The sequence below is a fragment of the Lepisosteus oculatus genome, chromosome 12, assembly GCF_040954835.1.
Source record: "Lepisosteus oculatus isolate fLepOcu1 chromosome 12, fLepOcu1.hap2, whole genome shotgun sequence".
NCBI classification, from domain to species: Eukaryota; Metazoa; Chordata; class Actinopteri; order Semionotiformes; family Lepisosteidae; genus Lepisosteus; species Lepisosteus oculatus.
In genome coordinates, this window is record NC_090707.1 from 36,932,765 (window position 1) to 36,949,149 (window position 16,385).

Here is a 16,385-nt window from a genome sequence, read left to right on the forward strand (position 1 = left end):
GGCATACTGACAGTACGCAAGGACCCCCACTGTCATGTCATAGATACATCTGTAATAAAAAGTGATGGCTCTCACTGAGACCCAGTGTTAATGTTGTGCAATTTGGGACAACACGTGTGAGTTTTGAATAGAGAAAACTAGGAGGGGGACCAGATACAAGTGTTCAAGATCCTCAAAGGCAGTAAAAAAAATAACTACAGACTCTGATACCGCGGCAAAGTTAGCTCGAAGTTCGAAATTTATTTTGGAACGTAAATAACGATAATTCGAGTTATGAAAACACTTACATTGTGCATAAGGTGATTTGGGAAAAGTCTGAGGTTCTGCCTAGTGTGTAAAATATGCAGGTGGTTCGCGTGAACACCTGTTGAGCAGTATTTCTCGCACTGTGAACTTGTGGACACAGCTGTCCCGCAGTGCTCCAGTTGGTGCGTGATTGCGCATCAATCAAAAAGCAAAGCTTTAAAAAAGACAATTAGCTGACTGCTAATTTTATGGAAAGGTTGTGAAAATGTTCAAAAATCGCGGTCTTTAAAATGCTTGCGGTTTGAAGGCTTTATGTGTTTCCCTTTCAAAGGTTTTGGCAACAGAATATTTGTGTGTGGGCAGAAAAAAAAACGGCGTAAAATGGACAAAGTGAAGGCTGAGAAAACAGTCACAAATTGCCTTATGTGTAAACAAGACCAGTGTTTTCATAACTCTCGTAGGTTTCGTGACAACGCTCTTGACGTTCCGAAGTGAATTGTGATCTCCGAGCTAACTTTACTGCGGTGAGCAAAGTTCGCCCAGGTTTGTAGACCAAGCCGATACGCTATCTTAATTCTTTTACGGCTATCCACACAATGCCAGAATCGTCCAATGACAGTGTAGGGGAGGCGGAGAGTCCTGCTTATTGTAAGGATTGCTTCTGTAAAGACCGCGGCTCGCACGGACCGGGCGCTCCACTGAGCTCCGAGCTGCAGTTTTGTCTCCTGCGCGTCGCCCGTGCGCCCGCGTCCGCCCGCCCGTCTCCATGGCCACCGGCTCCGAGGTCGAGTCCATCGACGAGTTTCTCTTCAAGTACAAGGGCTTCGTCTTCCCCCGAGAAGGCGACATCTCCCCGGAATTCATCGACTCGCTGGAAGACTTCGAGATACGCGACAGTGACGTGTTCCTGGTAACTTTTCCCAAGTCCGGTAAGCTCTTTTCCAAAATTCCCAATAAAGGATCTATAGGGCAAGTAACGTTTCAGAAGCAGGCAATATATGAGCTTCAGTGTCTTATTAAGACTTATTAAGGCAGCTGTCTTGATCCAGTGCTGATACAGTCCCACCTGTGTCTGTCCATCCTAAACCATTCAGCGGTTAAGAGCTGTTCAGTCAGTAGTGTAGGAGCAAATGCTTGTGCAGAAATCAGTGGGGAACACAAACACCGTCGCCTTTCACCACAGTGCAGCACACACAGGTCAAGTCTGCTGTGCAAGCTTGTGAGTGTCTGCTAGTGCTCTGAATGGGCAGACAGGGTATGAAAGCAGGTAGCAGCATCAGGCTCAGATGAAATACAGTGTTATAAAGCTGTCAGTAAGTATCCAGCTCTCTAAAACCTGTTCTACAAATGCTGTGTGTCTTTGAATGTTCTGTAAGGTATGGCTTGTTGTACCATTGCCAGCTGGCCTTTTCCATAAGTCCTGTGACAGCGTGGTGTGACCCTGTCAAGCCAGGTGATCCGCTGGAATCTGTCTCATGCGTTTGCTGTCTGTCCCACAGGCACCGTGTGGACCCAGCACATCATCACCCTTCTGCACGAAAATGACTACCCAGGCGCCCCAGAGATGCAGACCACCTACGAGCGCATGCCCTGGCTGGAGTTTCGGTACAATGGGCGAGACGACACCGCGCGCCCCTCGCCCCGCCTCTTCGCTTCGCACCTGGGACACTACCTGGTGCCCAGGGGGCTCTGCGAGGGGAGGGGGAAAGTGAGTCTGCTCTGCCTGAGTGGGGGGGGTCTCTGTGGTCCAGACAGGCCTGGAGCTCTTCCCAGGGAGCTGACAGCACAAGACGTAGGGCCACAGGGCACAGGGCAGCTCCAGTTGATTGGCTGTTACACAAGAATAAAGCTAAAACACACCCCAGCTGGGCTGTGTAGGCTCTGCAGCCGCTGCACAGTTGTGTGAAAGTCTCAGTCACACACGGATGTGACCCCCACAGTTTGCTCAGTTTGCCTCCACAGGTGTATTACAATAGCGTTGAGTGGTACTGGTGCAGTTCAGTCCTCTGTACTGGACAGGTGTCCCATCCAGGGTGTACACACTGCCCTGTGCCCTGTGTCCTGTGCCCACTGGCTCACCACAACCCTCAATTGATAAAAGCGATGATTAAAAACGGATGAATGGAATACTAGAGTTTCGTCTAGGTGAGAGGAATCGAGCTCGCCCTTCAGGAAGATTCAGTTCACCTTGAACAGAAAGATAATGAGGTGCTGTACACGTGGGGAACGAGTATGAAGTGTAGCAGCTAATCCATAATCATATCTACCTGGTTTGTCCGCATGAATATGATTTTGATCCTCTCTGCACACTGTTAAAGGATTCCTTTTTGCACAACAGAATAAAGATCTAACATGGCCGACCTGTTCTTATGCATAACGAAGGAGCAGCAATGAGTTGAGCTGAGAAAAGTCCAGTGTCTAAGACTTCTGCACAGCAGTGTATATGTGCTGCGATCTGTTGACTCGGGTTTGCTGGTTCAAACCTGGGCAATATCATTGGGTCACGGTGACTGGAATTGTTCAGGCTGTCCTGTATGAGTGCTGGAGATCTGCCAGGATGGTGTGGGATTATAGTTGGAAAGGATGCAGAGTTATCCCCTGGCAGTTAACAGTGTAGTTAGATCTCTGTGAGACCTGGCAAATCCAGATTGGGTGTGCGTGTGAAAGGGTAATGGAAGGATTTAAAACGAAACAAATAAGCTGTAATTATCAATCCACTGAAGCAATAACAGAATAGAACTGACCTCAGGCACAATCAGGAAGAGATTTAACTGAAAACCAGTCTGAGACCATGACCAAAAGCAGATCTTCATGGTTCACATCTGCAGCTGGGGGATACAGTTCAAGTGACCAGTTATTAACTGGACTTCTGAACTGAACTTGGACCGGAGACTTTGGGGGCGTTGACCTGTTCTGTTGTGTGTTTGCACTGTGACACTTGTGCTCTGCTGAATCTCATACGAGAAAAACCAATGTCAGGGTGCAAAGAGGAACCAAAGGTTACTATACAAGGCTCTGTGGTCATACAGTGACGCCATTGCCCTCTCTAACTCTTCGCCCAGATGTGTTATAATGAATATGTCCCTGTGGATCAACATGTTGAAGGTCCAGGGTGACAATATTCACGTCGGCAGCTCTGTGCAGTTTGCAGTGCAGTCAGATACTGTAGATATCGGTGAAAGACCCTTGTCCTATTAGGGAAGTCTGTACACACAAAGCTCACACAGACTCTAAAAGGTAAAGTCTAGGAGGGTTTATTTCAGTTCCTTTTCAGGCCACAATACAAAAAACACAAAGAGAGCTTTAAAAACAAGACACCCAACACCACTATATCTATGCACACCCCCTTTTGCACTTAAAAAGCATCATTGCACCCATGTGACAATGTACATTCCTAAACATCTAACCGATTAACCAACTAAACCCACAGAGAGACAGATCTTTGTGTATCATTTAAATTTCAAGTCAATTTTCCTATTTGTAGCGCATTAACCATTTTGTTGTCTCCTTTTGCTTTGTCTGCTTGGATTGTTTATTTTAGGTCATTTATGTCATCCGGAACCCCAAAGATATCTGCGTTTCTTACTATCATTTCTCCAAAATCATGGTCAGATTTGTTACACCGAAGGACTTTGATGAATCGCTGGATCGGTTCCTGAGTGGCAGGAGTAAGTTCAGTTCATGCTTCTCCAGACCTGGAAAAGAAGTGCTGGGATTCAGATGGGTTTTTCCATCAAGGAGCCTGGGGATCACATCCAAGGCCTTATTCCAGGATGAGCCCCTACAGCCTGATGTTCAGTGCTGTATAAATCCACGGGTCCAGTGTCCAAAAAAGTATACAAGACTCCTAGGGTATAGAGATCTTTTTAAATGGCAGATTTTCAAGCAAAATCATTTTTAAACGACAGATTGTAGAGGATAGGAAGACATTCTGCTTTTCATTTTTCACTTGGTGACTCATCATCTACCTTTTTGTTGACAAGTGACCATGAGATCTCCCTTGATCTTTTCCAGTGGTCTCTGGATCCTGGTTCGACCACGTCCGGGGATGGTACACTCACAAAGATGACTTTAACATCCTCTTCTTAACCTATGAGGAGATGGTCAAGGTACGTATCGTCTCTCCATGGCTGTGATCATGTCTGTGTTAGGTTCCTGACAAATCTTGCATCATGAGGACGTTGGAGAGCACTGTGGGTTTTAAGTCTTATAGAGGAGTTCTCAACTGATAGAAAAGCATGTGCAATCAAATTGTCATTAGAAAACATGGTTGCTTATCTTCTGTTGGTACCAAAGTGGATTTCTTTCCACTGAACAGCCCCACCGGTCACACACACAGCAGATCAGTGCTTTCTGCATAGTAGTTGCAAAGGAGGGGTGCAAAATACAGTATGTGCTCCAAAATCTAAAATGCATTTACAGAAATATTCAGGCTGATGGATGTAGAACGGTGGGTAAGGAGCTGGAGCTAAAATTAAATTTTATTTAAATTTTTGAAAATCCCTCTGTTGGGCTCTTCTCAGAAAACCACACGACTCTGGTCCATCGAGCTGGAGATTTGTTTATTATAATAAAGGCAGGAGGATGTGAGGTCTCTCTGCGTGCTGTTCCCCTCAGGATCTGCGCTCCGCGGTGGTGAAGATCAGCAAGTTCTTGGGGAAGAATCTGGACGACTCAGCCATTGACAGGATCGTGCAGAAGACCACTTTCAAAAACATGAAGGAGGACCCCAAAGCCAACTACGAGTTCATGACAGAAGATGTCCTGGACAAGAGCAAGGGGAGGTTTCTGCGCAAAGGTAAAAGCGAAAGTGTTGTCCCACTCATTGCTGTGCTGCTTGTCTGCTGCACTGGACCTTGGGACAGCACAGCATTTGGCTTCACCTTCTCAGCCAAGGCTGGGCATCTGTAATGGTTCTTTCCCTGTTGCATCTTGACACGTTTTTTTCAACTTGGAGGAATATCAGATCGTATTCAGTACAGCAATGTCCTCCTGATGAGACTGTTGTCCAAATATTACATCAAGTTCTGGAAGAAAGTTAGAATTGCTATTATCCCCAAACGTGTGTGCTTCATTGTTTATTATGGTTCATTAGTTTTAGTACTTTATATTGTTGGGGACAATTGATGCAGGTGCTTCTGGCACCAGCTGGGAAGTAACTGAGGGGCTGACAGCAGAGGACTCACAAACAGGACAGTTCCAGGAATAGGACAGATGCATCCTGGGATAAGAGTCTCAGTTCTTCCTCTCTGATTCTGCTGTTGGAAATGCAGGTACCATCGGCGACTGGAAGAACAGTTTCACCGTGGCGCAGAATGAGCGCTTTGACCAGGTGTACCGGGAGAAGATGAAAGGGCTCCCCCTGCAGTTCATCTGGGATATCACCGAGCTGCAGGCCTGAGGCGCCGGCCCTGTTGCCCGGGCAACAGCTGTGGAAGGGGGCGTGTCTCACATTGCTTTCTGGGCGTCCAAGCAAATGACCAAATCCATACTGTGATCAAGCTCATTTTTTGTCTTTCTAGACAACGATTCCCAAATTGTTCTCCAAGAAGTTCTGGAAGTCTCTCAGGCAGCTCTGTGAAGTCGCCCCCCTACAAACAGCACACACACAATGAGACACAGCACAGACCAGTCTCATTCGGTAGCGATCAGCCAGTGCTGATCTGTACTGCTGCAAGCAGCACCCGAGATGGTTTAGTTTCCCAAATATAGCGCCGTCCTTAGTGGGGAGTCACATGACTCTTGGTGCTGTCATGGGGGTGGGTGGGGAGAGTTGGAGTTGAGTAATGTTATACCCCCAGAAAAGAAGGCGCTACTGTATATCCCTGGAACAATAAACGGCAATAAAGGACAAGAATGAAATCGCCATGTCTGCCTGATTTCCTCAACCGATTCAAACTAGAACAAAAGAAGATCGTTGTTATTATTTTTATTATTGTTGTTGTTGTTGGTGGTGTTGTTGTTATGGAAATGTATTTTCACACACATAGACAAGTTTGCCTTTGCAAATCATCAGATTAGGATTTTGTCTGGACGTGAAGAGTCCAGCGCTCTGAGTTCACCCGTCTTCTCGAGTGGTCGATATGGGCAAGACTGCCGGTTACCGTGAGGTAAATTCTGATTTCTCACAGTATCACACAGCCGTCTCGCAAACCCATCAAGACGCTGCTCCACTCTTTCGGTCCAAGCTTGACAAGCGCGTCCGGTTCAGCGACTTTATTTGCGATAGCTCGGAATAATAATTCAGTGGAACTGAGGGAGCCGGCTACCAGCTAAGCAAACGCCTCGGGTGTTTTGGTTTTGAGAGATTTCATTCTCAAGCTATGTATGAGGAACGGTAGGAGTGAACCCAGCAAAGGCGCGGTCGGGACCTCATATCTGGGTCACAGCTGGTAATAGTTGGCAATGCTTCTCGCGCAAAAAAAAACAGGGAAGCAACAGACTGGTTGATCTTTAATCCACAATAAACCCCCGAGTGTGGTGTGGTTGCATAATCATTATAAGACCCTTCCGGGCGCCCCTTCTCGCTCAGACCCGGCAATCCGCTCAGCTCGGAGCCATTGCTCTTTAAGACAGCGCGTCCGCTGCGTCCGCCCGCCCGCCCGTCCGTCTCCATGGCCGCCGGCTCCGAGGTCGAGTCCGTCGACGAGTTTCTCTTCAAGTACAAGGGCTTCGTCTTCCCCAAAGAAGATGTCACTCCGGAATACATCGACTCTCTGGAAGACTTCGAGATACGCGACGGTGACGTGTTTCTGGTGACTTTCCCGAAGTCCGGTAAGTTCGGAGGGGGCGGAAAGCGCAGTGATCCTGTACTGTATATAACTAGTAAGGAACAAGTAAGAGGTTTATTCCGTGCTGAAAAAAAAGAAGGAAGAAAACAACGTTTCGGCCGTGGAGCCTTCTTCAGGTGTGGAAGAAGGCTCACACCTGAAGAAGGCTCCACGGCCGAAACGTTGTGTTTTCTTCCTTCTTTTTTTCAGCATGGAATAAACCTCTTGTTCCTTTGCAGCCTACGCATGCTGATGCAGCTCCCCACCTGAACCTGTATATTACTGTATCTGTCACTGCTCACCCTAACCCCTGCTATAGGCCGGAAAGGCTCCGGATCACTTTGACTTGTCCGGGAATCAGCATACTGTATTTCTACGGTAGTTGCGGTATTTTTAGTCAATAAGTATAGACCTCAGAATATGCAGTATGAATTTTTCAATGTTATTACTATTCCAAACATACACACACATAGATAAAGCACGCCTTCATTTTACTGCTGATAGCTGGTCTCGACACCCTGTTATCTTCTAGACTATTGACTGATTGATTGATTTCGGTCAATTTATATTGTGAGGCGCCTTCTTTTTCCACGCAGAGCAGAATGTCAAAGCGCTGTGCCCGGTGAGGGAGAGAATGAGTTAATGGAAGTGAGGAGAGCTCGCCGTGACACCCACACCGTGTTTTTTTTTTCTTGTGTGTGTGTGTGGTATAATTCTGATGTGCTGTGTCCGCTTCTGGGGTCACATTAACAAATTGGCTGCGTGGAACGGACTCGCTGTGCCACGCAGGGCTGCATTCTTAACCGTGGGACTCAAAACGAGTTCATTTGCGTTTCCTATATAGAGGAGCTGTCTTTGTGCCCCAGACGTGCAAGCTTTTCGATGCCTGTTGTGCTTAGGGGTTTGATGTGTAGCGTATTTTCCCAGTTCGCAGATTCGATACTCTAGAAACCTGAAACCAAATCCAATCCCATCTCTGACCGGAAGTTCCCCAACGTGAGGAAACAACTCGTGTTATAGTACCTTCGTTTCACTAAGGAAGCTGAATAAAACAAGCTGTACTATAACAACTCAGGTTCTACACGGGTTGTACTCTTTTGTTGGCCCTAGAGATTTTTTTTCTGTGCTTTTCTGAGCTCATTGATTCCCCATATTTATTGATAGGCACGTAAATCTGCCGATCGAATCTCGTGTGGGAATAATTCCAAGACAATCCTTTGAAAACCCCAGCATGATTTCAAAGAAACCAATAAGGATCAAAATAAAACCTAGAAGAGCATTTAAGCCTGGGTGCCAGCATTTAGAACACAGATTCTTTACTTTTAGAGACCTTATACAGATCTGCTTTTACATGGAAATCTGCTTTTCCCGTACATTGTCGCGGAACTGTGCGTCCGATTCCCCGGGCGATAGTTGGGAGAGCCCGCATGTTTACTGCACACTGGTCTCGCCACAGAGCCGACAGATTAATCATGCACCTCTCGTATTAATGCGTTAGTACACCGAGTCAACTGTGAGGAACAACAACCTCTGGACACGCGAACGCTATTCATTTACACGGATTGTGTGTGACGCTGGCTTTTTATTGACCTGTATGGAAGATTAATTGATTGTTACTGTGTCAGGAGAGAGCGGCTCCCTCTCTCACCGCCTGCCATGAACGTAGACACAGTGCAAACTCTGCCTTTGGGTTTACTGCCGGTGCGTGTGTGTGGGCAGTGGGGGTCCATGCACACGGATGTCAGTGCTGCTGTCTTACAGCTCTTGGGTCTGGGGCTCAGTACGTCTTCTCCTGGGGTTCTCTTTGGTTCAAAGTCCATGCTGTCCTGGTGAATCGATACCTCCGGTTGAGAACGTTGTGATTAATAGAAAGTGATGATTTGTGCCCCCAAAGCAGAATTTCCGCCAAAAGTTGTAAAACTTTTTTGACAAATGCGGAAATGCCAGCGACGTGGGAGATTCGTCACGAACCTCATCATCACCCAAGATCCATGTATTTTCCACTTCGAAGCAATTAAGAGATGTCACACTGAACTTTTTTTTTTCAGAGAGAGACGAAACGGAGCAAATTTCACAGCGGAGCAAAAAAAAAATGCCCCCCCGTGAGTCTTAAGGGAAAACGTTTTATTTTTGAGAGCAACACGGCGCCCTTTCCAAGCAGAACCAGTGGCTGATTTTGTTTTGGGGCGACGGACAGACAGACTGGCTCTTGAGTGGCTCAGACTTAGGCACTACAGCCAGGCAAATACCAGTACAGCAACACACGTGAACACGGCTTCATCAGAGCCCAGCCAGTCCAATCAAGAGTACAGTGGAGCTGTGATTGATAGTGTATTGTCAGCGCTCAGAAAATCATTCCGATTGGCTGTGCAGCAGCAAATGACAGGCTCATGAGGAGCCAGGTTGTTGGAATAGGATGTGTGCATGTCAGTGGATGCTAAATGCTTTAAAATGAATGTGCTGTACACTGGCAGTGTTCCTTCAATGTTAGGTGTCTCTCACTGTATCATATGGTTTGCATTGGCACGTTTGTACAGGTGCTTTGGGAAAGCTGGTGGAAGAATGAAACCGGAAGCTGATTTATTTCCCACCCAGACGTCTCCCTTTCTGCTTCTCTCTCTGCACACCCCCCCCATCCCCTCCACCCTCCCCGCCGTCCCACAGGCACCGTGTGGACCCAGCACATCATCACCCTACTGCACGAAAATGACTACCCAGGCGCCCCAGAGATGCAGACCACCTACGAGCGCATGCCCTGGCTGGAGTTTCCGGAAAAGGGGCAGGACTACACCGCGCGCCCCTCGCCCCGCCTCTTCGCCTCGCACCTGGGACACTACCTGGTGCCCAGGGGGCTCTGCGAGGGGAGGGGGAAAGTGAGTCTGCTCTGCCTGAGTGGGGGGGGTCTCTGTGGTCCAGACAGGCCTGGAGCTCTTCCCAGGGAGCTGACAGCACAAGACGTAGGGCCACAGGGCACAGGGCAGCTCCAGTTGATTGGCTGTTACACAAGAATAAAGCTAAAACACACCCCAGCTGGGCTGTGTAGGCTCTGCAGCCGCTGCACAATTGTGTGAAAGTCTCAGTCACACACGGATGTGACCCCCACAGTTTGCTCAGTTTGCCTCCACAGGTGTATTACAATAGCGCTGAGTGGTACTGGTGCAGTTCAGTCCCCTGTAACAGGTAGACACAGTGCCCTGTGTTTCCTGTGCCCACTGGAAAACTGACAGCACACGACTTCCTCTGGGGTGGAAGGCGGTAGTGCATCCTGGGATGTTACATCTGGACAAAGTAAAATGCTGAGCTGCTGAGGTAGTGAAGCTACACAGCTGTGCGGAGTTTGTTAGACACTCATGTATGTGACGAGACCCCACAGTTTAAAGTATTAAAGATAGATTCAATGAAGGGGGACCTTGGTTAAACATCCCATTCAAAAGATGCAGTAGACTGGAATCAACAGTCTGTAATTTTGGGTGTAGTGGGAAAAGAAAGAGTAGGGAAGTAAATGCTACTGGTGTCAGAACACCCTCTCACTCACTGTAGCAAACTGATGCTTCTGTGGCTCGCTTTTATCAAATACCATATTTCTGATGGAAGTTCTCATAGGATACGTTCTGTATTTGTCACGCCCGGTACACCTGGACTTCTGTCCTGTTCCTAGTTCCCTGGGATTATTCCTGTCTTTCCAGTGTGTCTTGTTGTGTAGCCTATTTGGTTCCTGTGTCTGCTCTGCTCCTGGCTCAGCATTGAGGGTATGGATGTCCTGAGACCCACCTAGCACCAGGTCGCTCCTGTCTGTGGCCTGAGGGATAGGTTTCTTACCGACATCGTCTGACCCCCTGAGCCTGAGCTAACCCCAGTGTTGCCCCTTTTTCGCTATGCATGGGGTCTTTATTGCTCTCCTTGTCATTCCACAGCCTGCCCTTCTGTGACAGGCTTCACTGGTCAGGGTTACCTGTCACACTGCTGAGCCCCAATAAGGGTGAACCAGTCCATGGCTGCTGCTTCTGACTTAATTAACACAAAAGCCGAACCGGAACTCTATTGAAGAGGTTCTGCTTGGAGAGTTGTAAAACAGCGAAAGCTAATTAGTGTTCCCTTTGACACAATACATAGCCACTGATTCACTATTATATGACCGCCATAATCCTGAATGGTGTTCCCTATCGGATAGATAAGTGACCCAGTGCTGTACTTCTAATATCAGCTGATTTACTGCAGTGTGCGAACAGATAAGCTTTCTAAGGTTAAGGTTGTGACCTCCACAAAGGTGAACTGAGTATATTAGAAAAATAATTTACCTGTGCAGTGAACCAGCTAACAGAGACAGGCCTCGGCATTCTTTTCTGTTCTCCCTGTGCCCATCGGTCTTGGGGAAAAAAAATAAAGTCACACGCAGTTTTATTGCTGGTTAAACCAAAGTTCAGGTTCCTACTATATATCGGGCACTAGAAATATGCGAGTTTAACACATTCCTTGGTGGTGTACTAACTGGCACTCAAGCTCAGGCCAAACTCTTCATACATTGATTTGCTGGTACTATTGATTAACATAAACCGGAAGACCTTGCGTTAATTTCAGCCTCTGGTAGTTCTGGTACAGCAGCGCAGTTACTTGGCAGAACAGGTGGAGAAGCAAGGAATCGTTGAGCCAGTGGCAATGGAAGTCAGTTAGAGTCAGGTTGACAAGACTTCATGTTGCTAGTTCTTGTCAAACTATTATAAATCCCTTTGTGTTGCTTGATCCCTTTTGTGTGGTTATTTACAGATCATTTATGTCTCCCGGAACCCCAAAGATGTCCTCGTCTCTTTCTATCATTTCTCCAAAACCATGATCAAGCTCACCACACCCAAGGACTTTGATGACATGCTGGATATGTTTCTTGGCGGCAGAGGTAGGTCTGCTTCAGGTATCACTAGAACTCAGGGTGTGCTTATGGTTAATGTCTTCTAATGCTCAGATTGCCCAGCTCTGCCCTAGATCATGAAGTTTTGCTTCTTTGGAGGGCTTGGTACTGTAGCTGCTTGGGAAAGATTCAAATGGATCAGTTTCGACAATGTGGTAGTTACTTCCAAACACAAACCTCTTGTGATGAGTCATCTTGCCCAATGAGGTCACCATGAGGTCTGCGTTGGATCTTTTCCAGTCATCAGTGGGTCCTGGTTCGACCACGTCCAGGGGTGGTACAATCACAGAGACGACTTTAACATCCTCTTCTTAAGCTACGAGGAGATGATCAAGGTAACTGATGGGATTGCAGTCACCTGCTACGCCTTGTTTGCAGGGAATGTGTTCCAGAACTGTCTGCGGATAATGAACATGGCTCATACTGGTAAAGAGCTCTCCTATACCAGGCATATACCATGGGTGTACCTAATACACTGTGCAAATCATCAGAAATATTCCTAATATTAAAGACCAGGACAGAAAATAAATACAGTACTGCCCGGTTGTCTTAAAGTGACTTTACAGTTAGTGAGTGCCATAATCTTCAGCAAGACATGATGAGACTACAGTGTGTACATGATTATGATGATGTGCGCTAGTCATCGAGACAGGACACTTTTGCAGGTGTCCTTCGACTGGAAAGATGCCACAGGGAGCAGTGTGTGAGTGGGTACACTGGCTTACACATCTGTTTACCAGCTGATGTTGGTAGGATTTCCTCTACTGGGCTAACTGACATAACCAGCAGATCCGAATCACACCTTTTCCTGCCATTTGTATTTGCAAAGTAGGATGATGTATTCATGAACTGGAGATGAGCCTACGTCTTAAACAGGGAAACAGCAAGCAAAGGAAAACAATGGACATGCACAATATGCAAGATGATGTGATTTGTTTTAGCTGTGATTGCATATGAGACTTTTCACGCTGCCTGCTGGCAGTTAAGTGATAATGTCACATTGGCAAAGATCAAAGGCTCTAAATCAATGCTTCAAAGACATTTATTTATTTCTGTTTCAAGACAACAGCAAAAAAAATACAACTTCCTCTCTCTTGAATGCCTGGAGGCCATTACCCTGAAGATTCAGACTGGTCTAGCTGTGCCAGATCTTGAATATCTGTGCCGGTATTGCTCTGCGTGCTGTTCCCCTCAGGATCTGCGCTCCGCGGTGGTGAAGATCGGCGAGTTCTTGGGGAAGAATCTGGACGACTTGGCCATTGACAGGATCGTGCAGAAGACCACCTTCAAAAACATGAAGGAGGACCCCAAAGCCAACTACGAGTTCCTGCCAGAAGATGTCATGGACCACAGCAAGGGGAGTTTTCTGCGCAAAGGTCAGCGAGAAGAGAATAGCCCGGATGTTCTTATTCAGGCTCTCAAAAAATGCAGTATTACACCTCACCACATGGAACAAGTAAAGGTTTATTCCCTGCTGAAAAGAGAAGAAAAGCAACACAACATTTCGGCTGCAGAGCCTTCTTCGGGTGTCTTGACACCCTGTGTTTCCTTTCTTCTCTTTTCAACATGGAATAAACCTTTACTTGTTCCTTTGCAGCCTGCGCGTGCTGACACAGCTCCCCACTTGAGCTACCACACCCCAAGGTGCTAGAAGCATTTAAATACTGTGCCTGGGACTGTGATGATCTTTTGTTCACATGCCGGGAGATCTCCCGGAAGAAACAGTAGGCTCTTTCATGATTCCAGCTCGTGGTCAGGGTAGCAGACGGATGTCATTCACAGAGCTGGGAGGTAGCAGAGGGGTGTATCTCCAGTAGGTCGTGACGTTAGCTGTAGCTCAAGAGTCTTGCACAGAGCTGAATGAGTGCTCCACAGCACTTGAGCTGAGGCAGAAATGAAAACTCCTGAGTGACTCATGTGATGATACAGGCTGGCGGTGCTGCCTTGTGCCTTGAACTGGGGTTCCCAATTCTAGTCCTGGGGTCCGACACAGCAGCTCTGTTTTTATTCCAGACGAATTCTCCAATCCATAATTGAACACTAACAGATCTAATAACTGGGTGCATTTGAATGTAATCGCTTTCAGTTCCTAACCATGCTGGAGGTTATGTTTTATTGGTAGCTTTAAATCTTCAGCTTTAGAGTAGAAAAAAAAACAACTTGTCACGCTTACAATCTGGTGCCTTGTTAGTTTTATTAAGGATTAAATTTAGTAAAGATCTCTGCTGCAATGAGAGCCGTAGCCGCACAGCACATGAATGACCTAAAATCTTCAGCCCACATGACACTGCATGAGAATAGTGTTCTGTTGAGCTGGTGGCTTGTTAGTCGCCAATGCAGAAATCATGTTTTCCACATACCAAACGTATGTGTCTTGTGTGTGATCTTAAACCGGTATCTCTGTTCTCTGTCCTGTTGGCAATACAGGCACCATCGGCGACTGGAAGAACAGTTTCACCGTGGCGCAGAACGAGCGCTTTGACCAGGTGTACCGGGAGAAGATGAAAGGGCTCCCCCTGCAGTTCATCTGGGACATCGCCGAGCTGCAGGCCTGAGGCGCCGGCCCTGTTGCCCGGGCAACGGCTGCGGAAGGGGGCGTGTCTCACCCTGGTGCTTTCCGCGAGTCCAAGTGATCCTATCTGCGTTCTGATCAGAGCTAACACTTTTCGTGTGTGTAAGCAAATAACAAAACAACCACAACATCCACAAATTAACACATTTCTTCATGGGGAAGCTGGTACCGAGATGACTTTGGGTGTCCACAGAGACCGTCCAGAGCGGTTCCGCTGATTTATAACATCAATCTCATCCACAGACCAGCTCAGAGCGTCAGTCCGCAGCTAAACTCTCGTCACCAGACATGGCTTTGATCGTACCTTAAAGAAGCCTCAAGAATCACAGGAGCCTTTTAAAATATTTTGAATACTTTTTAAAACACAGTGTTAACTTGTAGATTATACTGTAGTCTTTTGATGGGGTTTTGATTTTAGTTTAAATGAGGAATCCTCCTTAGTGAAATAGGTTAAAAGAAAAATCCACCGTATTAGAAGCATACCTTATTAATTTTTTTTTAATCCGCTGCTATTTTGTATTGCCGTACCAATCAACTATACAGCAGGAAAAAGTCGATTGTCATCGTTCAGCCAGCAACACTGACACAAGCCCACCTCCTATTTCTCCCAGGTGTGTTGCATTTTCACCAGGTGCATTGTCTGTAGTATTTACTCAATCTGTATATGTGCATCACACACATGTATAGGCTGTACAGCAGGGGGACTGTAGATCGCAGTCTACATCGATCCAGGCACCAGCCGAACCCGGGGGATCACAGTCCACACTGGTCCGGGCCAAAGCCCTGCACCTGGGAGATCACTAGGCACACCTTGAGGACCTACCAGGATCCCCCCTGATCTTGCCCGCAGAGAAAATCACACGCCGCAAGCGAGGGAGGGTGACTGCTCACATTGTTAAGAAGTTAATGCAATTACCCGGCTCCTCATATCGCTCCAATGATCAGTAGTTGCATTTCTTCACGGCGCGAAAGACAGTGCACAAATCGGATGAAATGAACTTGTTTTAATCTCCTTTGCGGTGCGATGAGATGTAATCTGTAGAATATAACCTACAGTTTATTAATAAAGTACACTAATAAAAGTCTCATCGGACTCTTGGCAAAGGCTTGTTGTCTCTTTACGAACAATGGCTGCTTTGACTTATTTGACGTGACTTTTGGGGGGAGACCAGAAGAAATGTCGAGCTTTACTCAATTTTAGGTGGGGAGCTGCATCAGCATGCGTAGGCTGCAAAGGAACAAGTAATAGGTTTATTCCATGCTGCACAAAAGAAAGAGAACACAACGTTTCGGCCGTGGAGCCTTCTCACACCTGAAGAAGGCTCCACTGCCGAAACGTTGTGTTCTTTTTCTTTTTTTCAGCATGGAATAAACCTATTGCTTGTTCCTTTACTCAATTTTATACGACTTACCCGAGGGAACTGGAGCTGGATGCATTTTTAGGTGCGAGTATTTTATAGCTATACAGTACCACTAAAATGTTATTGATTAAACTTATATTTAATGAAAATGCTCAAGATTCCCGCATTTGGTGATCTCGATATGCACACAGTATGTACCTACTCCTCATCCATAGGCGATGGATGCAGAGTCAAACGCGCCAGTCGGAGTGGGCTCCGTGGGGCTGAAAACTCGCGTGAACGCGAGGATAACCTGCAAGCGGCACCCACGGAAAACCCCAATCCTGGCTCAAGCTCCTGTAAGAGGGCAGGACTACGCAAGCCGAAGTCGGTCGGTTTAGCAGATATCTTTATTCAAGGTGCTTTACTTTACATACTGTAGAAGCGCCACACTTTGTACCGACTGGTAACGCAACAGTTACTGCACTGCAATACTGCATGTGCAGCAGTGGTACTGTATAGCAAAGCCACGGAAATGCAGCGTGATGAGCCTG

The 16,385-nt window shown here is 46.9% G+C and overlaps 2 protein-coding genes across 2 annotated transcripts; both read left to right on the forward strand.

The window, feature by feature from the left end:
- The first annotated feature begins 204 nt into the window (after positions 1–204).
- Positions 205–6,108, forward strand: LOC102689542 (amine sulfotransferase-like). Its single transcript, XM_069196429.1, has 6 exons — positions 205–1,175; positions 1,746–1,954; positions 3,788–3,914; positions 4,261–4,355; positions 4,864–5,044; positions 5,520–6,108. The coding sequence occupies exons 1-6, from the start codon at positions 1,013–1,015 to the stop codon at positions 5,645–5,647; spliced, it is 903 nt and encodes a 300-aa protein (XP_069052530.1). The 5' UTR covers positions 205–1,012; the 3' UTR covers positions 5,648–6,108.
- Positions 6,109–6,764: 656 nt separating this feature from the next.
- On the forward strand, positions 6,765–15,589 carry LOC102689740 (amine sulfotransferase-like). The gene is made up of 6 exons (XM_006636849.3): positions 6,765–7,020; positions 9,681–9,889; positions 11,781–11,907; positions 12,160–12,254; positions 13,115–13,295; positions 14,347–15,589. The coding sequence occupies exons 1-6, from the start codon at positions 6,861–6,863 to the stop codon at positions 14,472–14,474; spliced, it is 900 nt and encodes a 299-aa protein (XP_006636912.2). The 5' UTR covers positions 6,765–6,860; the 3' UTR covers positions 14,475–15,589.
- Positions 15,590–16,385: the final 796 nt, after the last annotated feature.

What these genes read in the sequence shown, in the direction of transcription:
- LOC102689542 (XM_069196429.1), top strand. Translation starts at nt 1,013, where the DNA reads ATGGCCACCGGCTCCGAGGTCGAGTCCATCGACGAGTTTCTCTTCAAG. An exon ending in CCTATGAGGAGATGGTCAAG is followed by an intron (nt 4,356 to 4,863) that starts GTACGTATCGTC and finishes TGTTCCCCTCAG; the next exon opens with GATCTGCGCTCCGCGGTGGT. An exon ending in GGGGAGGTTTCTGCGCAAAG is followed by an intron (nt 5,045 to 5,519) that starts GTAAAAGCGAAA and finishes TTGGAAATGCAG; the next exon opens with GTACCATCGGCGACTGGAAG.
- LOC102689740 (XM_006636849.3), top strand. Translation starts at nt 6,861, where the DNA reads ATGGCCGCCGGCTCCGAGGTCGAGTCCGTCGACGAGTTTCTCTTCAAG. An exon ending in GGTGACTTTCCCGAAGTCCG is followed by an intron (nt 7,021 to 9,680) that starts GTAAGTTCGGAG and finishes GCCGTCCCACAG; the next exon opens with GCACCGTGTGGACCCAGCAC. An exon ending in TCTGCGAGGGGAGGGGGAAA is followed by an intron (nt 9,890 to 11,780) that starts GTGAGTCTGCTC and finishes GGTTATTTACAG; the next exon opens with ATCATTTATGTCTCCCGGAA.